The following is a 21,138-nucleotide window of genomic DNA, read 5'->3' as shown; positions in this document are numbered from 1 at the left end:
CTGGGCCTTGACTCCTTCCTGCCTTGCTTTTTTTGTTGCCTCTTCCCTTTCTGCCTCTGTTCTCAGCTGTCTTTGTGCCAGCCCCCTTGCTGCAGGCCAGCTCTTTAGTCTTCTCTTCCTATACATGCTCTCTTCTTTGTTCTTGCCACCTCTGAGGGCCACTATGAGGCCCTCCATAGTTTAGAAGGCTCTTGTACAGTTAGAGACACTGGAGTGGCAGACAACTGAGGCCCCTTTCTTTCCTTGATCTGGGCTGGGGCCTGGCCTACTCTTCACTGATGGTGACTGGCCCTTTTCCCCACTCAGGTTATGCCTCCGCCTTGTTGCCCTGAAAGCCGAAGCGACAGCGAAAAGGGCTAAGATTTGGCCATGAGCAGCGCCCCCAGGCGCCCCGCCTCGGGCGGAGATTCTTTGCACACGGTAAGCATTGCCTGCAGGTGAGCTAGCCCAGAGATTGAGGTGCTCTGGCTCAGGCTCCAGTGGGGAAGGGGTGGGGTGCAGAAACTACAAAGAAGAGGCTGTGTTGGATTGAGAGGCACCGCCATCAGCACCCAGACTTTGCTGAGTAGTGTGTGAGGATGCTGAAATGGGGAAGAGGAGGGACAGGTGACCTCCACTTATTTGAGGAGTTAAGGCCAGTTTAGCTGTAGTTGGACAGGAGTTTAAGAGCCCTGGGTCCTTAAATCCTGTTACCCTCTCTGATTGGGTCTTTACTGCATAGGCAAGAAGGTCTACAGACCAAGGCTCTAGTTAGAGCTTGCCGGCAGTGACTGGCCCCGCCCCTAGCCCACGTGCCAGCCAGGCCCGCCCTCCCCTCTTCCCAGTGTGGCCACTATCCCACATGGCCCTCTTCTGATTTTCCTAAGAAGTCTAATGATTAACTTTGGTGGCACAATCAGCCGCATTATATTGGTCACTGTGGCCCATCGGGGCACGTGACTGGGAAGGGACACTGGCCGGTGCCCTCCCCCTTCTTCGAGGTTCACCCCTGCCGCCATGGACTTCCTCCTGCGGCCTCAGGTTCGGGGAGATGACCCGTCCCCCCTCCCCAGAAGCTCCTCAGGAGCCGATGCCTTGCTAGCTCCCCAGCTGCTTCCTCACTGGAACCACACCAGCTTCCTCCGGCCCCCGCTTCTGGTGGAAATGGGACAAGTGCTTGGGATAGGATAGTCTGCTTGAGCTGCAGCTAGATGGGCTGGGCAGCCTCTCCCTTCTCTTGTCCCTTCCCTGCCTGCCCTAGATTTTTTTTTTCTGTGTCCCCCACCTCTACCCCTGCATGTCTCCCCAAGATTGATCCTCCTCCCTGGCTCTTCCTTGCTGTAGCAGCTGGCACTGCCATGGAAGGGGTGGCATACCCTGGCTTTTGGAGGTCCTGACGCCCTTCAGGTCCTGAAGCTCTTGAGCAAATATTTGGTGGTGGCGCCCGGAGCTGAGACCTGCTGGGGGTGGGGTGGGTAGGGGGCTGGACCAATGCTGCTGGTCTTTTAGCCAGGCTGAGTTTTCCTGCAGTTTTGGCCTGCACTGGCCCGGCTGGTGCTGTCAGCTGCTGCAGGATGACTCAGGTGGGGGGGAGTGGGGGTGGGGTGAGGGGCGGGGCTGGCTGACTTGCTGTGAGGGGAGGGTAGCGCCGGCCTGCCTGGGTGGGTGTGTGTGCTGCTGTGAAGGGGATGGGGGTTTCTGGCCAAGCAAGAACATGTATTCCTGTCCAGGCAGGGATAGATTTGACTCAGAATTACTCTGGGGGCAGTTAGCTTAGATGTTTTCAGAAGTTACTTTTAAGCAATTGTACTCAGCAGTTGTCCTCTAGCCAAAGGAATTTCTTCTGCCACAGTAACAGGGAAGTTCACATTCTGCCTGCTTGCAGACGGGCTAGACCAGGAATTCTGTGGCATCTTCTAGTGTGGGCCTGCCCTGGGTTGATTGGGCCTGACTGTATAGACAGGGGGTTAAGTTGTTGGGGAGCTAGGTCCCCGGCATTGGAGATGGGAGTTGCTGAGAATGTGGGATTAGGTCCCTGCATTTGAATGTATAGGTTGCTGTACCTGGGGGTTCAGGTTGTGCGTTGGAGGTGATAGGTTGTGGGGTCACTGGATCTCTTGTCCTGGGCAGGTTAGGGCCTTCGGTTATAATTCCCCGTGAGTCTTGTATGTTCTCTCCGCTCTAACTTCTCACAGCCAGAGCCAGAGAGCCTGGGCCCTGGAACACCTGGGTTCCCCGAGCAAGAGGAAGATGAACTTCGTACCCTAGGTGTAGAGCGCTTTGAGGAGATCCTCCAGGAGGCTGGATCCCGAGGAGGAGAAGAGCCAGGCCGCAGCTATGGGGAGGAAGACTTTGAATGTGAGGGGCGGACGGGAAGGGAGGCTAAGGGCTCAGGTTAGACTGTCCAACAGGGAATGGACTGAGTAATAGCGGGAGAGGCCAGAGTGGGAAAGAGGATGCAGTCAAGCCCCTCCTCCCTGCAGACCACCGTCAGTCCTCCCATCATATCCACCACCCACTGTCCACCCACCTGCCTCCTGATGCCCGCCGCCGCAAGACTCTCCAGGGCCCAGGACGGAAACCTCGGAGGCGCCCCGGAGCCTCTCCCACCGGGGAGACCCCCACCATTGAGGAAGGGGAGGAAGATGAGGATGAAGCCAGTGAGGCTGAAGGGTCCAGGGCTCCCCCACAGCAGCCGTCCCCTGCCTCTTCACCCTCTTCAGTGCAAGTAAGTGGTGCCTAGGCCCCTGGGAGCTGCCTGCAGGGTCCTGGCATTGCCTTACCCTCCTGTGTGGGTTCCTGTTGCAGTTCTTCCTCCAGGAGGATGAAGGTACAGAGCGGAAGACAGAGAGAACGAGCCCATCTCCCCCTACACAGATTCCCTACCAGGAGGCAGCAACCCGGGCCTCCAAAGGGGCACAGACAGGGTAAGTACACTGTACTCAGCACTGCCCCAAGTAGACACTCCCCTTACTAGAGCAGGAAGGCGGTGTGAAAGAAAGCAGAAGTCCTGAGCTAAGCAGGCTAGGGTTCAGGTCCCAGGCCTGCCTCTCACCAGCTCCTTGGGGAGGTGATGATGTGACGGATGGGGCGCGCTGGCCTTGATCAGGATTACAGGGCAGTTTAGCAATCTAAGCTGTCCCCATCCTCGGCACTGGCTTGGGCACTTCTCCAATGATGAAGTACCTGCTGAATCCTCATCTTGTTTCTGGGAGCTGCCAGTGCACCCAGGTGGAAAGCACGTGAAGGGGTAGCAGAACATCGCTTCATCTGGTGATCTGGCTCAGGCAGAGTCAGAACCAGTAGTTGGTAGGAGTTTGGGGGCACTAGCCAGAGGATTCCAGAAGGAAATGACTTTGAATGAAATCTCAAGGTTACGGCTATCGCAGACCTGTTGTTTTCTGGGTACCAGGCAGTGTGATGTGCTATCGGAAGTAAAGGGCACGGTGCTCCTCTAGAGAGTGAGTGCATAGGCTCACCGGGCGTCAGGCTGGCAGGGGAGCAGGCAGGGGCCTCAGGAAAGCCTGGCACTTAGGAAGAAAAGGAAAAGCCCAGCAAGGTCATGGGGCTGAGTGTATCCTAGTATTGGCAGAGGGTGTGAGAAGGGGCAGTGCCTCTGAGGGGCAAGGCTCAGTCCTTCAAGAAGCATAGGCGTCTGCTGCAGTGTCAAAGCCCATTTCCAGGTTAGAGGAGCAAGAGAATGAGCTAATGCTGATAAATGCTAGGTTCTGAATGTCACTTTCCCAAAACCTCGCCTTCTGAAACACTGAGGAATGTTGGCCTTTGCTCATGCTCAGAGGAAGGTTTCTGTCCAGAGGAGCCTTGCAGGTACTGCTGGGACTGCATAGCTGTGAAAGGCTCAAGCTGAACTTCAGACGCTGGCTGTTGGCTGTCAGAATCCTGTCTTACCACATGTTCACCTTCGAATAGTGGAAGCCAGGAGGGCTGAGGTACATGTGGTTTTCTACTTAGGAAGGCTGGCTGTTTGGGCTCATGGCTCTTCTGTCTGCAGGACTCCGGTGGAGGAGATGGTAGCAGTGACCACTGGCACAGCTGGAGGTGACGACGGAGGTGCTGCAGGGCGTCCTTTGCCCAAAGCCCAGCTTGGACATCGAAGCTACAACCTTCAGGAGAGAAGACGAATTGGCAGTATGACAGGGGTGGAGCAGGCACTATTGCCCAGGGTCCCTACTGACGAGAGTGAGGCCCAGACCCTGGCCACAGCTGACCTTGACCTCATGAAAAGTGAGTGGTGTCTACAGCAGTCTCATTGTTGGTGGGACACAGGGTAAGGAAAGGAGGAAACTGATCCTGGCCCTCTACTTGCCCCAGGCCACCGGTTTGAGGATGTTCCTGGGGTACGGCGACACTTGGTGAGGAAGAATGCCAAAGGGTCTACACAGGCTGCCCGGGAAGGTCGAGAGCCTGGCCCCACACCTCGGGCAAGACCGCGGGCCCCCCATAAGCCCCATGAGGTACACCTCTCTACTTCATATTCTGTTCCCCTCCCCGCCTTTCCACCAGGCAGACCAGTAGTGCCGTGGAGCCCCAGAGCCGCCCCTGTAGTAGGGAAGGTTGCCCACAGCATCCTTAGGGCAGTGTGCTCTCACCGATGGCACTGTGCTTCACGGCTGGGCCCTCAGTGAGGTGTGTGCTATGGCCATCTGCTGGTAGGCTGCCGTCAGTGGTCTGCAGGAGGAAATAGAAAAGAACCCTCAGGCTACGTCTATGTAGTACTTCATTTTCAAAGCCCAGCCTGCCTGCTCAGCTGACCCTTCCAACAGCTGGTGAAGGTGATCGCTCAGGTGGTGTCAGCCATAAACCAGCCCTGTTCCTTGGCCAAGGTTACCGAGTTATTTAGGGACACTGCCCATCTTGGACTGCAGGGCTCTGAACTTTGACACAGTGTGTGTGTCTGTGTGTTTTTTAAATGTTTTTATTGAGGTATAATGGCACTCTAGTAAATTGAACCTTTGTCAAGTGTCCAGTCCAGAAGCATTCTGTATCCACGGCACCCAGGTGGCCACTGCCCAGCTGGAGACTGTTTCCACCCTCACTAGGCCAGTCCTTTCCTGCCACCGCCCTGGCAGTGACCTGTAGAGGTGGCCGTGCCCTGTCATTTTCATTTGCAGCTTTTCAGGGGAGGAGGCGAAGGGAGATGGGGGGGGGGTGTCACTTTGTAGTCTAGACTGTCTTAGAATTCACTATGGAGCCCAGGCTGGCCCACACATTCAAGGCAGTTTCTCTGCCTCGGCATCCGAAGGGCTGGGACTACAGAAATAACCCACCACTCCGTTACTGTCAGTTTTGTCAGTGCTGTGTTGGTCTCCAGAGGCCCAGGGCTTCCTTACCTGGTGACTCCACTTGGCTCTATGAGTCCTGTTCACAGACTTGCCTGAATCTAACTGCTGTGGAGGCGGGCATCATTGACATTTTACGGATGAGGGAAACCCATGTTCGATTAACCAGCCACACGCCCCTGTACACCATCCACCATGGCCAGGGTCCCCAGCCCTGTCTGATGCTGCTGCTCCTGAGGTGGATCCCAGCATCCTCTGATACCATTCCCTGAAGCATTTTCTCATCTCACCCCCAAGGTGTTTGTGGAGCTGAATGAGTTGCTGTTGGACAAAAACCAGGAGCCTCAGTGGCGGGAGACAGCCCGCTGGATAAAGTTTGAGGAGGATGTGGAGGAGGAGACTGAGCGCTGGGGGAAGCCTCACGTGGCCTCACTGTCCTTCCGCAGCCTCCTGGAGCTCCGCAGGACACTGGCCCATGGTACACCTCCATTTTCCTGCTACAAGAACCCTTTGCTTCTAGCTTCATAACCGAACCTTACTTTTAGGTGCTCAAATGACCTGAAAGGTAAACTTTTGATGGAAAAGGACTGAAATTCCTGACGTGCCTTGTTAGCATGTTTTGTTTTAGAGCTATGTCTCAAGTGGCCCAGGCCAGCCTTGAACTTACTGTGTAGCAGATACTTGCTTTGAACTCGTCCTTCTGCCTCTACCTCCTGAGTGCTGGAATTACTGGCATGTACTACCACACCCAGCCTCCTTAACTTCTCAGAGGATGGGGAGTATTACCTAACCTATAGGGCTGTCTAAACTTCACCAAATAACCACAGGCACAGGACTCCAGTGGACTTGCTTCCTCCTTCCTGTTGAGTAATCACTCCCAGTTGTTCTTTGAAAGGCCGTTTCTAAGCAGCGAAGGACTGAGAACTCGGCTGTTGGAATTGTTTCCAAACTAAAAGCAGATAGGCTGCAAGTGAGGTTTCTGGGCTTTGGGTAAAACGCCAGAGGGAGAGCTTTATCTCTTAGGCTGTTTTGGCTGCTCAGGAGCATTTGAGTCTGTTTATTCCTTAGTTCTTTGTTCTAGAAAGTTGACCTTGCCAGATAAGTGTCTGGTAGCTTTTGAAAGCTCAGAGTTTCATTTCTACAGGTCTGAGCTACCGGCAAGCACCCACTGGCCTTTCAGAAGTGAAGGGGACTTTCAGTTGACCCCAGGCTTGCCATGTGGACAAGGCCACAGGCCAGCTAGAACGTGAGGGAGATCTAGGACCCCAGGAACATCATGGGGAGGCAGCATTGTGGTTTCACAACAGGAATAACTTTCTAACCTAAAGAGGGCTTAGCTAGAGTGGTGTCCTAGGTAACCTAAGCTGGGTGCTCCTTGGATAGGGCATCAGATAACTAAATCTTTCAGCCAGCCTCATACAGTATTCCTGGGAGGGGAGAAGGATGGGGACAAAGAGATCAGAAAGACGAATTGGTAGAGGGGTCAGGAGCAGAGCTGGCCCGCAAATCCAGGCCCCTGACCTATGCTTCCTGGCTGTTCAGCCTGTCCCCACTCTCCCTCCCACCGGCTCCCCACTGTTGTTACTAGTCCTGGGGTGACAGCCTCTCCCTGCCACCTTATTGCAGGAGCTGTGCTCTTGGACCTTGATCAGCAGACCCTGCCTGGCGTGGCCCACCAGGTGGTAGAGCAGATGGTCATCTCTGACCAAATCAAGGCAGAGGATAGAGCCAATGTGCTACGGGCCCTTCTGCTGAAGCACAGGTATGGCCCTCAGGGCAGGAGGACTAAGCCACCTCCTGCCTACCTGGCCCTAGCCCCACTGTTGCCTCTCCTGACCTTTACTTTTTCTCTGTTCCCTAGCCACCCAAGCGACGAGAAAGAGTTCTCCTTTCCCCGAAACATCTCAGCGGGCTCTCTCGGCTCTCTGCTGGGCCATCACCATGCCCAGGGAACCGAGAGTGATCCTCATGTCACTGAGCCTCTCATTGGTGGGGTTCCTGAGACTCGACTGGAGGTGGATAGAGAGGTGAGGGGGACTGGACCCTGCTTAGGGTCAGGCAGTAAGATATGAGCAAACCCAGTGTGGAAATGTAGCTGGGCAGCATGGGACGCGCTGCCTGGACTGAGTGTTGTCCTGTCCCTCCCATCCCAACCCCCAGCGTGAGCTACCCCCCTCAGCCCCCCCTGCAGGTATCACCCGCTCCAAGTCCAAGCATGAGCTGAAGCTGCTGGAGAAGATCCCCGAGAATGCTGAGGCTACAGTGGTCCTTGTGGGTATGTTGAGGAAAAGCTAGGGGATAGTAGAGGCTGGGCTTTTGGGCCATCCAGAACTTGGGATCTGGCGGGGAAAGGGGGATCCTGCCATCTGCTCTTGCCCATGGTGGCTGCACACCCCTAGGCTGTGTGGAGTTCCTCTCCCGCCCCACCATGGCCTTCGTGCGTCTGCGGGAAGCTGTGGAGCTGGATGCAGTGCTGGAGGTGCCCGTACCTGTGCGTTTCCTCTTCCTGCTGCTGGGTCCCAGCAGTGCCAACATGGACTACCATGAGATTGGCCGATCCATCTCCACTCTCATGTCTGACAAGGTCAGCTTCCTCTCCACCTGACCCCATGTGATCCCGCCCCAGCCACTAACCCTGTACAGCCCCAGTTCTCAGCCTCTGGCCCCCTCCTAGTCTACACCCTGACTCCTCTCTGCTTGGACAGCAATTCCACGAGGCAGCCTACCTGGCGGATGAGCGGGACGACTTGTTGACTGCTATCAATGCTTTCCTGGACTGCAGTGTTGTGCTACCACCTTCGGAGGTGCAGGGCGAGGAACTGCTGCGTTCCGTCGCCCATTTCCAACGCCAGATGCTAAAGAAGCGAGAGGAGCAGGGCCGCCTGCTGCCCCCTGGGGCTGGGCTAGAGCCCAAGTCGGCCCAAGATAAGGGTACGCCCATGTAGGCCTGGGCCAGGTGATGCCACCTCAAGGAGGGCGCCCATGGGCAGTAGCCGGGCCTGTAGGCACCTGCCAGAGGCGGCCAGCTACATTGCTTCTGTCTGTAGCTAGTATGGTCTGTGTTCCTGGAGGAGGATCTGATGGGGGTGGGAGGGAGGGTGCCACAGGCGCCCTGACGGAGGCCTGGGTTGCAGCGCTCCTGCAGATGGTAGAGGTGGCAGGTGCAGCTGAAGATGATCCCCTCCGGAGGACGGGCCGGCCCTTTGGGGGGCTGATCCGTGATGTGCGGCGCCGCTACCCCCCACTACCTGAGTGACTTCCGCGATGCACTTGACCCCCAGTGCCTGGCTGCTGTTATCTTCATCTACTTCGCCGCCCTGTCTCCTGCCATCACTTTTGGGGGGCTACTGGGTAAGGAGAGGTTTTGGCGGGGGTGGCAGCCGTGCACAGGTCCTGGCTGCCAGGTGCCGATCTTGTTTCTCTTCCCCTGCAGGAGAGAAGACACAGGACCTGATCGGGGTGTCAGAGCTGATCATGTCCACAGCACTGCAGGGTGTGATCTTCTGCCTGCTGGGAGCTCAGCCGCTGCTAGTGATTGGCTTCTCTGGGCCTCTGCTGGTCTTTGAAGAGGCCTTCTTCTCGGTAAGACCTTTCTCCGTCCTATTTGACTGCGCCTCCTGGACGCGTGTCCTGTCACCCCTGAGGGGTCCCTACCTTTCCTGCTCAGTTCTGCAGCAACAATGAGCTGGAATACTTGGTGGGCCGAGTCTGGATTGGCTTCTGGCTGGTGCTCCTGGCCCTGCTCATGGTGGCCCTGGAGGGGAGTTTCCTGGTCCGCTTTGTCTCCCGATTCACCCAGGAGATCTTTGCCTTCCTCATCTCCCTCATCTTCATCTATGAGACCTTCTACAAGCTGATCAAGGTAGGCATGTGTGGGGTAAGAGTCTGCGGGGTCCTGTCTTGTCCTTAGGAAAAGGAAAAAAAAGTTTTAATTCAGTTCTATTATGTGTGTGCACGCATGTAGTTGTGCCACGTGGAGGTCAGACAACAACCTAAGGGAGTTGGTTCACTTCTTTCACTTTTTCATGGAGTTTAGATTGTCAGGCTTAACAACAAGCACCATTACCCACTGAGCCATTTTGCTGGCTTCCAGTCTTCCTTGCTTTCTTCATTTTATTGTATTCTTCTGTCTTGTGTTATGGTTCTTCTCCTGGACTACAGGCTAGGCTAATTCTGGCATCCCCTGGGAGACTGTTCATGAGCACAGAGTAACATGGAATCAAGAGAGGGTTAGAGGAGCTGGGTAAAGCTGGAAGGCCGTTGGCAGAGATGAGGTACAGTTTCAGTCTTCCTGCTCTCCCACTCCACCCCCATCCTTTCCATGGCCTCCTTGTCATCCTTACCCAGCATCAGATCAATCTTTCAAAAATTCACATACTTTTAATAGCAAGGATAACATGCGCTTTCATTAGAATCTAGGAATGTAAAGATGAAGGCCCAGAGGTGACACACATAGTCCCAGTCTGAATATCCAACGCACGAGTCTTAGGAGTTACTAAGACTGATTCTCCGTGCTCATGGCCTTCTCCCCTTTCCTCAGTGTTTGGAGCCTACCCTTGGCTCTGGGTCTCTCTCACTCCCAGAGAACTTCCTGCCTCCTCTCTATTCCATGTAGCCTATGCTTACACCAAACTCTCTGGTTTCTGCTCTTGCTTTTGCTTCATTTTCAGTCTCGAAATCTTTACTATACGTCATGCTTGCTCAACATGAGGCCGAACAGTTGGTTTTCAAAATCTCTGAATATTTTTTAGATTTCTACGTGCAAGTGACTATGAAAATATTTGCCTTTTTAAAAAATCTGGAATTCTGGACAGGCAGTTACGTGAAGAGAAACATTGGCATCTATAGATGCCATGCATACAGGGTCCATGCAACATTTGGCCAGTGAAAAAGCTAGTTACTGAGCATCTTCTCAGAATGCCATAATAGGGCTAGGGTTTTAACTCAGTGGTAAAGTGCTTGCTAGCAAATGCAAAGCCCTGTGGTTTGGTCCTTAGCTCCATGAAAAAAAAAAAGAAAAATTAGAAGTTTAAAAATTAAAAAACTAGAGTCAAAATGCCCTACTAGCAAAATAAGTTTAAAGAAATGTAATTTCATTTTTTGGGGGGACTCACAAAGGTAACTGACAAAACTTGCACTGAGGTCTATTAAGAAATACTGGGGGCCTCAAGAGATGGCTCAGAGGTTAAGAATACTGGGTGTTCTTCCTAAAGGTCCTGAGTTCAATTCCCAACAACCATCTATAGTGAGATCTGGTGCCCTCTTCTGGTGTGAAGGTACATGTGCAGGCAGAGTGCTGTATCAGTCAATCAATCAATCAATCAATCAATCAAAAAGAAGTAGTGGGGCTGGGTGCAATGGCACACCTTTGATCCCAGCACTCCAGTGGAGGAGGCAAACGCAGATGCTGGTGGGTCTCTGTTTGAGGCTAGCCTGGTCTACATAGAGAATTCTAGGCTAGACTGGTCTACATAGGAAGACCCTGTCTCAAAAAGGAAAAGAGAAATACTGATAGAGGGTCAGCAAGATGACCCAGTGGGCGAAGTTACCTGCTGCCCAGCCTGATGACTCGAGTTTGATCCTTGGGTCCCACCTAATGGTAGAATAGAACTGACTCCCAAAGGTCATTCTGACCTCCACATGGGTGCCATGTGTGGCACATGCATGTGCCTTAGCCTGTATCTACATATATAATACATACGTGTATACCTGCATGTGTACATTCACACACTAAAGTTAAAGAAAAAAGTAGTGCAAAAACCAATGAACTAAGTTAAGTGAAAGTAGTTCTACACATACATTTCACACTTTATATCTGTGGTCCAACCCTATGCATATGGATTTGTGACTGTAACCCTTTTTTAAAGTACTGAATGAATGATTTAGTGCTAAAATAGACTGGGTTAAGTTTTTTTAAACATGGAACACTGCAGTGTTGCACATCATCCTTGCACAGGGCCATTCTGATCTTCTCTGTGTCCTATTTTAGTATATGTGCTGCTGAAGCAAGCACTAAGTCATTTTCTTAACCTGGCAAGACAAGCTTCTAGAAGGCAGGCTGGTGTTTGCCAAACTCCCACTCCAGCCCGCCAACATGCAGCCGCTTAGCCCCCGTTGAGCCCATGTTCCTTTGTGGCTCCTCCCCAGATCTTCCAGGAGCACCCCCTCCATGGCTGCTCAGTCTCCAACAACACAGAGGCAGACAGCAGCAGTGACAACATGACCTGGGCAGTAACCACGCTGGTGCCAGACAACCGCAGCACAGCCAGCCAGTCTGGGCAAGAGAGGCCCCGGGGCCAGCCCAACACAGCCTTGCTGTCGCTGGTGCTGATGGCCGGCACCTTCTTCATTGCCTTCTTCCTGCGCAAATTCAAGAACAGCCGGTTCTTCCCTGGCCGGGTATGTGGGCTTGGAGACTGGAGGAGCTGAAATGAGACTGAGGACAGGAACGGGATGACTTGGAAGTAAGGGGGACTTACATGGAATAGGAGGCCTCTGAGCATGTTGCTTACCCTCCTAGATCCGGCGGGTAATTGGGGACTTTGGGGTGCCCATCGCGATCCTCATCATGGTGCTTGTGGATTACAGTATTGAGGACACTTACACCCAGGTAAGGCATTGCACAAGTGACAGACAGATGCTGCTGGCCCTGGGTTGTTTCCATCCACCACCCTGGCTTCTGGCGTTCCACTGAGTATCCTCTGAGTAACGGCACACTGTCTCTGCCTTGCAGAAGCTGAGTGTGCCTAGTGGATTCTCAGTGACAGCCCCAAACAAGCGGGGCTGGGTCATCAACCCCCTCGGAGAAAAGACGCCTTTCCCTGTGTGGATGATGGTGGCCAGTCTGCTGCCTGCTGTCCTGGTCTTCATCCTCATCTTCATGGAGACACAGATCACCACGTGAGCCATCCTTGCTAAGGGACCAGGGTCCTCAGCCAGACTCAAGGATACACTATGGGATCTATCGCCATTGGGCAAGGACCTCAGGGGACCCTGAATGCTAGGCTAATTGGCTTTTTTTGTAGGCAACAGAAATGTCACTGATGTTAGCTGGGGTGTGACAGGGCATAGGCATTACAGGCTAGCCTAGCAGGGCTTGCTAGGAGGAATTCTACAAGATACAGGCTTAAGGAGACGTTCCGTTCTATGGTGGAGGGCCAGTCCAAATGGACAGAGACCACCAGAACCAGCCGAGCCATGCTGGAATATGATCTCCCATGCTGTGGTAGCCTGGGCTTCACAGTACCAACTCCCTTCCCAGGTTGATCATCTCCAAGAAAGAACGCATGTTGCAGAAGGGCTCTGGCTTCCACTTGGACCTGCTGCTCATTGTAGCCATGGGTGGCATCTGTGCCCTCTTTGGCCTGCCTTGGTTGGCTGCTGCCACCGTCCGCTCTGTCACTCATGCCAACGCACTCACTGTCATGAGCAAGGCTGTGGCACCTGGGGACAAACCCAAGATTCAGGAGGTCAAGGAACAGCGGGTGACGGGGCTGCTGGTGGCCCTGCTTGTGGGTATGTTGCCCTTACTCTGAATCTCACCTTCCTTGTACGTCCTTCAGGTTCACTGGAGGGAACCAACTGTTTCTTCCCCTTCCCCAGGCCTCTCCATGGTTATTGGGGACCTACTGCGGCAGATCCCTCTGGCTGTGCTCTTTGGCATTTTCTTATACATGGGAGTTACTTCCCTTAATGGGATCCAATTCTATGAGCGGCTTCACCTGCTACTCATGCCTCCCAAACACCACCCAGATGTTACCTACGTCAAGAAAGTAAGTTCTTGCCCTGAATGGCAGCCTTGGCCAGCCCATTTGCCTCCCCCCTATACAGAGGAGCTCTGGAAATCCCTGTGGGACTTCATCTCCCAGGGGAGAGGAAGGAGGCTCATGCTCCCGCCGGCTGGGATATATGTCTAGGCTAAGCGCGTCTCTTGCCTCCAGGTTCGGACCATGCGGATGCACCTGTTCACCGCCTTGCAGTTGCTCTGCTTGGCCCTGCTCTGGGCGGTCATGTCCACAGCTGCCTCCCTGGCCTTCCCCTTCATCCTCATCCTCACAGTGCCCTTGCGCATGGTGGTACTTACCCGCATCTTCACCGAGAGAGAAATGAAATGTGTAAGCACCCCTGCCCCTCTGTCCCTCCAGTCCTCTCTCCCACGAATCTGTAAAGGCCAACCCTTCCATTCCTCTCACAGCTGGATGCTAATGAGGCGGAGCCAGTGTTTGATGAGCGTGAAGGTGTGGATGAGTACAACGAGATGCCCATGCCTGTGTAGCTGCTGTCCAGATGGCATAGCAGAGGGACTAACGGGCAGGGGCTGGGGGCTGGGGCTCCCCTTCTCCTGCCCCTCCTCATTTTTATTTAAGTGAATAATTTAAAGCCCCCTTCTCCTTGCAGTAAAGTGCTTCAACCCCAACCTAGGCTTAGTCTTCTTTGTTGGTAGGGGGTCATGAATGGAAAGGGGTGGGGCCCAGCCCTGTTCCTTGTCCCAGAAATGAGACTCACCATGGGGAAAGGAAAGGGATTTTAATGAAAATAAAATAAAATAAACAAAAAACAGGGAGTCAAAGTGCAAATTGTCCACCCTCCTCCCCATAGGGGATTTATCCTGAGCCCCATTATGTACTCCCTCATCCCCCCTCAGGTCCCCAGCGGAGGCCTAAGGCCTGAAGCTTTTGCCTCAGGTAGTTCTTGAGCTGGGGCAGGCCTCTCTGAGATTCCAGTTCTTCAAATGGCAGCTGTGGAGAAAAGACAGGTTACAGTGCAGTGGGTTGGCTATAAGAACACACATGGGTGGCATGGGAGAGGACTTCTCACCGGCAGGAGTTGGTAGCCCATCAGGCCCAGGTGCCGCTCCCTCAGTGCCCGAGAGCCCAGCAGCACCCTGCCATCACGGCAGAAATGCCAGCGTTCTTGCAGCATCAGCACCACCCTGGAGAGGGGTGGACTCGGCTCAGGTTGCTATTGGACCAGCGGCCAAGCTTCCCCAACCCTGTTTCCTTTTCCTTACCTTTGAGTAGGGTCTTGGGTTGTGGGGTTAAAGTTAGCCTGGTCCTCTTGGCAGGACCGAGGTGGGTAGGGCAGGAAGGGGTCCTGCGACCTCACAGGTAGCACAGCACCAGAATTACCCACACAGAGCAGAAAGTCTGCAGGACAGACACGCCTTAGCCTTGCTCCAGCTCGGGCTGTTGACCACCCACACCGTCCGCACCTCACCTGTGCAGTAGCCTGGAGGTACAGTCAGGTCCTGCCGGTATTTTTCTTCCCCTAGCAGCTGGCGCAGCCCCTCAGCTACTATGTCCTTGTGACTAAGGGGAAAGGACAGCGGTTGAGGGACGGACCCTCTATTTGCTGAGCGCTGCCTCCCCGTAAAGCCCCTCTACCGCCTCAAGGCTATTCTTCCGTTAGGAAACATGGGCTCTGGCTTTCCTACTCTCTGCTCCTGTGGCTGCCATTCCTCTGGCCCACCTGTATTTGCAGCGGGCACGGTCAGTGATGAGGGGCTGTGGGAAGATGGGCACTCGCTGCCTTTGGGGAAGGCGGAGGCCTTGGTACCCTGGGAGTTCAAGCTCCACAGCCGTGTCGAGTAGAGAGAGGTAGCGTCGCACAATCAGAGAAGGAGGGGTGCCTGTGGGGAAGCAGGGACTGGGGGACACTGGGCCGCTGACACCTGGGCATGCCTCTGCCCTCCAGCCTTTGGCCCCACCACTCATTTAGTTGCATACCATTGATGTGGTTGATGAAACTGGGCGAGAAGACCAACTGCAGGGCTCTGAAGGGCAAGCACTGCAGCTGGCACAGGGACATCAAAATGTTGACTGTGGCCAAGGGTGACACCCCTGCTTCCCGAGCCAAGATCCTCTCAAGACAGGGCATAAACTGCTGCTCCCGGGGCAAGTAGTTGAGTCTCCCAAAGGGCAGGATCAACTTCTGTACCACCTGCAGAGAGAGGCAGCAGCAGCCAGCAGGAAATGTCATCTTTTCTTCCCACCTCAGCCAGGGTCTCCCTATGTCTCTCAGGCTAACGGAGAACTCACTCTGCAGACCAGGCTGGCCTCAAACTCAAGAGATCTACCTGCTATTGCCTCTGCCAGGATTAAAGTCACATGTCACCATGCCAAGCTCTCTGATATGTTTGATAAGCACAGCCTGAGTCAGTACCTGCTTTCAAGGCAGAATGGCCTCGATATCAGCATTCACCCCAAGTTCTGCAGCATAAGCAGTCTTGAGCTACATGGCTCAACACCACAGAAGGGACGGAACTGTTGGGGGGTGGTATGGCTTGTAGATCTGTAGGAATTAGGCTGTTACGCAACTTTGGAAAGCTTCAGGGCTCTAGACAAACTACTGATGATGGGAGTTGGACAGCCGGACAGTGAGCAGAGACAGATGTCCTGGGGCAGAGAACACAGCCTAGCTGGAATGCTTGTTCCAGGAGAAGCCAAACAAGATAGATAGGGAACTGGGCCTAACCAAGTCACTGAGGACAGCTCAGAGAAGCATGGGAGGACGGGAGGCCAGCCCACCTTGCTGTTTAGCTGGTCTTCCTGAACCACCAGGAAGTGAGCAATGGCTTCCAGAAGCTGGGGTTCCCGCAACCGGTGCCGGGCCAGGTGCTGAGCCAGATGCACCATTACGTGGGGAGTGAGTTCTTCTGGCCTTGCCTCTGTGAAGAACAGCCTGTCATCGTGTGCCTTCAAGGAAAACGCCTGTGGGCTACATTGCACTCCAGCCCAGGTGGTTTAGCCCAGTGGCTCCATCTCATCCCTTGCCTCCCTTTTGCTTTTAACCCTCGGCACCTGCCAAGCTTCTGATCAGATGCTGACGAGGGTACCGCAGGAAACGGGGGCAGCTCAGGGCCGCTTCCAACCTTTGCCCACCATAAATGGCAGGCTGATGTGGGGAGGGTGGTTTTGGAGGGAGACGGGACCTTCGCTCCTGCTCCAGGGCACGCAGGAGTGGGCTATCGGATGGAAAGCCTGGGAGGGAGAGGGACAAAGAGCACCCTGGTAAGAGAGTTGGGTGTGCTGTCTTGCTGAGTGGGATGAATGAGTCCCCAACTTCCTCTTCATCATTTCTTGAGGGGGAACATCCACTTATTTCAGTGGAGAGATGCGGTAGCATGTGGACATGGTGTATCAACACCGCGTGGGGAAGGCCTTAAACAAAAGTCATCTTGTGCCAAGTGTAACCAAATGTGGCTGTGTGGTTTCCTACAAGCACTGTATTAGAAGGAACCTAGCGCCCTGCAGCGTTAGAATGATGCTGTTTGACTTGGACATCCACCGTGGTTACAAGAGAGCAATCAGCAAGGGTGCTTGGAGAGGTACCATTACTGGATGGGAATCTGAAAGTTATCAATGACTTGAGTCTTCAACCTTCTCCTTCTCTACTCTTCCCTAAGTACCCACACCTTCCGACACCCTCCTCACCAAGTAAGACTGCAAGGTGTAGACACACACGGATGGTGTGAACATCAAAGGAGGGGCAGTTTCGGATGATGAGCTGACCCAAGTCCTGCAGTGTGGCCTGCTCCACAGGAGAGGGCCTAGGCTGAGACAACAAGAGCTGGCCCAGGCGACGAAGTGCCACAGGGTAGTGATGAGCTCGCACCTTGGTGGGGTTCTGGCTCAGCCATCGCAGCAGCTCCCCGGGGCTCCGTGCCTGTTCCAGAAGCCGTTGAAGGCCTTGTACAGGGCCTCCTCCAAAAGGCCGGTCCCCCGACTTGTTGGGTCCCAAATAACAGGACTGTACTGGCGGGATGAGCAGCAGACCAGACAGCCGAGCAGGGGAGGTCTGGGCAGAGAGCAGGATTCGAAGCATGGAGTTGGGTGACGGAGACCCTGAAGGTGACCCAGAAAACTGGGTGAGGTTTCCTCCAAGGGGGAATATGCTATCTAGTCCTTAACTCACTTCCCCTCCAAAAGGGCCTGAAGTCACAACCCCGTGTAACTGCTCTGATATTCCTCCCCACCCTGCCCCTCTTCCCCCATTCCCAGCAACAGATACTCTTAATTCTTTAAGTGTGCTCAGTACAGTTCTATTCACATTTCACATGCATATCTCCTTCGATGTTCCGTGCACGCCGACTAGGGCTGGTGTTACCTCATTTCACAGGTGGAGAAACAAGGCCCAGAGCGGCGAAGAGGTTAAGCCCGAGGTCATTCACAGGGTTAGTGGTCGCACCCAGCCTGGGGCCCCGATGGTCCCGGTGACGCTCCCTGCCGACCACCTCCCCCTCCCGCAGGAGGCGGCGGCGGGGTGGGCGGAACGTGGGCTCTGCAGCGGGACGGTGCTGGGTCCCAGGCTGGACGCTCCCACTTACCAGCTGCGTGACCTTGGACAAGTGTCTTCGCCTCTCTGCCTAAGCCTACTCACCAGTGAAATGAGAACACAGCGCAACCTCGCAGGGCCCGCGCTGGGCCCGCGTGCGCCGCCAGCCAGGGCGCAGGGTCGGTGTCCGCGGGACGGGGGGACCCACGCTATGTCCCGGCCCCCAGGAGGCTAGCAGCCCGCGGCCACCGCTGCTAACAACAGCTCCCGCCCCCCCTCCCGAAGCCCGCCCCACAGGCGCCACCCTACATGACTCCCCGGGCCCCGAGTAGGTCACTCTCTCAGTTGGTTTCGGGGCCCGGGAGCCGGGCTCCCCCCGCGGCCTCCTCATCGGCGGGCCACCGAGTCCGCCATCTTCCCGGCAGCCCCCGGATCACCCCCAGACGCCAATCGCAGCCCAGCGCCAGGCCAGGGAAGACGTGGCTCCCGGCAGGCGCTGCGAGCAGAGGCGTCTCAGACTCCGCCCCCTATTTCCGGGAAGTGCGCGCTCGCGCAGGGGGCGGAGTCAAAGAGCCTATCCTGAAGCCCAGCGGAATGGGGCAAACAGCCCTGGTCCGCTGTCCAGCCTTAGTCCGCTGTCCAGCCTACCTAGGCAGCTTGCGCACACAGAACCTAGGGCGGGTTCCAGTCTCCCAAGACAATGGCTCCCCTCCCTCAAGCCCCACACAGACACACTGGGACTGAAAATTTCACAGTTTCTTTAATCTGCACAAATTCCAGGAAGAACTCCGCCCCTCTCAGCTCCCCGAACTAGACGTATCTGGGACCTCTGGCAGCACACTAAGATGGGCCCAGTGGGGTGGCCCGACTCTGCGCCGGGCCAAGGCAGCGACAGCAAGTGCCTGATCCAGAAGAGGCCACTGTCAGCGAAGTCTGAGGGTCAGCAGCCCCAGGAGATGGCCCAGAGCTATGAAGATCACAGGGAGAAGCCTCCACCAACCCCTGGAGCCCTCTGCGGCGCAAGGCTGGGCTCCAGGGTAGTGGGAAAAGGCAGGCAGCGGTTGAGGTGGGTCTGGGCAGACAGCAGCTCCCTTTGCGCCTTGGGGAGTGAGGTCCAGAGGGGCCGGCTACACTGTCAAAAGCCCGTGGAGGCACTACGGGCGATACATGGCAAAGGCCAGGAGACTGAGGAGCAGGGTGAAGCCGGCCAGTCCCAGAGTGGCGGTCAGGGGAAAGAAGGGCCGGTACTGGATCTGGCAGTACCAGAGCAGGAGCAGCAGCAGCAGCAGCAGGGGCAACAGGAGGCTGCCGATTTCCAGCCCGGAGGGGCCGGGCTCTGACCCCGGTGGGCAGGGGGGGTGTGGGGGACCGACTCTCGTGGACACGTGGCAGTGGAGAACGCAGTTGTGGGGGAGGTGGAGGCTGCCCAGTGTCTGGGTGTCGTCTCCTAGCAGTTGGCCTTGGTAGATGAGTCGGACCTGCTGTTCCCGGCCCGGAAACTGGGTCCTGAGGAGAGAGGGACCTGGGTAAGAGAGCAGGCCTCAGGCAGTCCTGGTCCTTTGCGCAGAGGACCAATTCCAACTTTCACCCCTGCCCTCCACAGACCACCCAGATCCTGGCCTCTGGGGGGGGCAGGTTGAAACAGGTTAACAGGTATAGTGTGTAACATGAGGAGACAGTTTTATCAAACAGAAAATATGAAAGAGCTTCAGATATCTCTGGTGGCCCTTTTATAGTCACCCACCCCAGTTTTAGCATTTTGTTCTTACCCTCTTCCCAGCTTACCTTTTCAAGGAGCCAATGGTATCCTGAGGCCAGGCCCTGGCCACCTGCTCAGAGTCATTGAGAAATTTCAACCGCAGTAGTAGGGGTTCCTGCGGAGTGTCCGGAGGTCTTGTTGCTGTGACCCCTGCGTCAGGCTCTGGCTGTGCAGATGGACCTCTGTGTCTCAGGCTGGGGCTCTCAGCCCCTGGGGCCTCCTCTCTGATGCTGTCAATGGCTGCCATGGCTTCACTGGGCTGTCCTGATGTTGTGGTCCCTGACGGCTGTGGCAGAGGGTCTGTACTCTCGGTGGTATGTGTTGAGACCCAGGCAAGGGCCAGCACCAGAAGGCAGGCAAGCACCGCAAAAAGCACAGTCACCTCATCACCTACCCCTTCAATCAAGGCCATGGCACCTGTGTTGCCAGAGGTGCTACCGAGCTAGAGAGGCACAAAGAATTGGTGAAGGGCTGCTTTCTGGCCAGGAGTCATTCCAAACTTCAACTGTCCCAGTTATCCTGTTTCCTTACCCACTCCAGGATACAGACTGGTCCAGCATCCTGCAGTCCCATATTTGCCTTCTTGTTATTTCCATCACCAGATTCCAAGTCCTAATATTGCTGTCTGAATTCTATCTAGGTCGTCATTCAGCTCCCCAATTCACCCAAACCCTATATCCAAGTTAGGGCCTTGCTCTTCTAAGCAACCCCCTCCTAAATTTAACCTTTATCAAACTTTACCCAAAAGCTTACCTATTCTTTGGTCCACTTCATCCCAAAGTTCATTCCTTCACCTATGCACAGTAAAGCTGATGCCCTGTCGTTTAAGTTTCTCTTACAGAAGGGTCCCTTATAGCCCCCTGCTCTCCCCTTTACCATCAACCCAAAACCCACTCCCAATATGGGCAGCTTCCCAGATAACGTCAAACATCAAACTGCTCTGGGCCAATCTGGAACCTGGGGAGCTCAGTTGCCCACACAGCTCTAACCCTCTTGAGTCCACGCAAGCCCCACCCAGCAGCAGCCCCACTCAGCGCCTCCGGGGGCAGTTTCGCCAAACCTAGAAAGCCTCCAGACCCTTGATCCCTCAGGGAGAACCTAGACTTAGCCCTCCCCACCCCCACGGCTCCATCACTCCTCCCATCTTCCCGCCCCCCAGAGCTGCAGGAGGGCACCAGCCGTCTCGGGGCGGGGCAATCAGGGACCAGCTGTGGCCTGGGGCGTCCGGGTGGGCGCGGCCACGCACAACGACTCACCGCCTAGCTCCACCAGCTCCATCTCAGCCTCTTGGGTACTTCCGGGCCGAAGGCACCGAGGTCGCCGACACCTGAGGTCCCTCTCCTTCCCCGCTGCTGAGGCCAGGGAGCATTGTGGGAATTGTAGTCGGCTCTGTTTAGTTCCCGCCCTCCGCCCTGGGGACCCACGTGCGGGCCTGGACCAGCTGTTCTCTGTACCCGCAGATCGTCGATGGACCCATGGGGACGACCCTGGGGGTTCTTGTCCACAGAGCTTTGGTCAGCCGCAAGAACCTGCCCCTCCGCCGCTAGCTGCCGGAGCATCTGTCACTCCAGACACCAACGTCAGCCTGCCTCACGTCAGAGCACCGGCCTTGGTGATGCAGTGATGAAGGCTCTGGGGAGCTCAGGTGGCCTCTACTCCAGCTTAGCCTTTTTTCACAGTGGACGTCAGAAAGCAGTTTGGTTTTCTAAATTGACTCAGCAGCCGAGAAGGCGTGGGTTGCCTACCTCACTTGCTCGGGAGAGTGCCTGACCCTTTCTGTACCCTTTCCTGGCCTCTTCTCCCCTTAGCCCTATGGGATTGTTAAGG

The 21,138-nt window shown here is 55.3% G+C and overlaps 3 protein-coding genes and 1 pseudogene across 5 annotated transcripts; 1 reads left to right on the top strand and 3 right to left on the bottom strand.

The window, feature by feature from the left end:
- The first annotated feature begins 866 nt into the window (after nucleotides 1–866).
- Slc4a2 (solute carrier family 4 member 2) lies at nucleotides 867–13,695 on the top strand. The gene is given in 23 exon segments (XM_021659349.2): nucleotides 867–1,020; nucleotides 2,175–2,337; nucleotides 2,463–2,707; nucleotides 2,788–2,906; nucleotides 3,992–4,224; nucleotides 4,312–4,454; nucleotides 5,577–5,757; nucleotides 6,906–7,041; nucleotides 7,141–7,306; nucleotides 7,440–7,554; nucleotides 7,679–7,863; nucleotides 7,985–8,210; nucleotides 8,414–8,517; nucleotides 8,519–8,630; nucleotides 8,713–8,861; nucleotides 8,947–9,141; nucleotides 11,427–11,678; nucleotides 11,800–11,889; nucleotides 12,013–12,179; nucleotides 12,541–12,794; nucleotides 12,882–13,051; nucleotides 13,220–13,393; nucleotides 13,474–13,695. Coding segments are annotated over 23 exon segments (3,684 nt in total). The 5' UTR covers nucleotides 867–996; the 3' UTR covers nucleotides 13,555–13,695.
- On the bottom strand, nucleotides 11,193–11,292 carry LOC132649801 (U6 spliceosomal RNA; annotated as a pseudogene).
- Nucleotides 13,696–13,788: 93 nt separating the features above from the next.
- Fastk (Fas activated serine/threonine kinase) lies at nucleotides 13,789–18,042 on the bottom strand. Of its 2 annotated transcripts, none has more exons than XM_021659350.2 (10): nucleotides 17,862–18,042; nucleotides 16,712–17,122; nucleotides 16,079–16,258; nucleotides 15,806–15,945; nucleotides 15,005–15,218; nucleotides 14,748–14,907; nucleotides 14,496–14,587; nucleotides 14,290–14,425; nucleotides 14,097–14,211; nucleotides 13,789–14,017 (listed from the first exon to the last, which is right to left on the bottom strand). In XM_021659350.2, the coding sequence occupies exons 1-10, from the start codon at nucleotides 17,941–17,943 to the stop codon at nucleotides 13,910–13,912; spliced, it is 1,638 nt and encodes a 545-aa protein (XP_021515025.1). In that variant the 5' UTR covers nucleotides 17,944–18,042; the 3' UTR covers nucleotides 13,789–13,909. The 2 variants fall into 2 exon arrangements, with proteins under 2 accessions (XP_021515025.1, XP_021515026.1); XM_021659351.2 differs by lacking the exon at nucleotides 17,862–18,042 and adding an exon at nucleotides 17,658–17,836.
- Nucleotides 18,043–18,293: 251 nt separating this feature from the next.
- Tmub1 (transmembrane and ubiquitin like domain containing 1) lies at nucleotides 18,294–20,890 on the bottom strand. Of its 2 annotated transcripts, none has more exons than XM_021659319.2 (3): nucleotides 20,568–20,890; nucleotides 19,338–19,753; nucleotides 18,294–19,058 (listed from the first exon to the last, which is right to left on the bottom strand). In XM_021659319.2, the coding sequence occupies exons 2-3, from the start codon at nucleotides 19,721–19,723 to the stop codon at nucleotides 18,707–18,709; spliced, it is 738 nt and encodes a 245-aa protein (XP_021514994.1). In that variant the 5' UTR covers nucleotides 19,724–19,753; nucleotides 20,568–20,890; the 3' UTR covers nucleotides 18,294–18,706. The 2 variants fall into 2 exon arrangements, with proteins under 2 accessions (XP_021514994.1, XP_021514995.1); XM_021659320.2 differs by lacking the exon at nucleotides 20,568–20,890 and adding an exon at nucleotides 20,065–20,477.
- Between the last annotated feature and the right edge of the window lie 248 nt (nucleotides 20,891–21,138).

The sequence above is a fragment of the Meriones unguiculatus genome, chromosome 21, assembly GCF_030254825.1.
Source record: "Meriones unguiculatus strain TT.TT164.6M chromosome 21, Bangor_MerUng_6.1, whole genome shotgun sequence".
NCBI lineage: Eukaryota > Metazoa > Chordata > Mammalia > Rodentia > Muridae > Meriones > Meriones unguiculatus.
The sequence above is the reverse complement of the archived record's forward strand: the minus strand, read 5'-3'. Positions and strand labels throughout refer to the sequence as shown.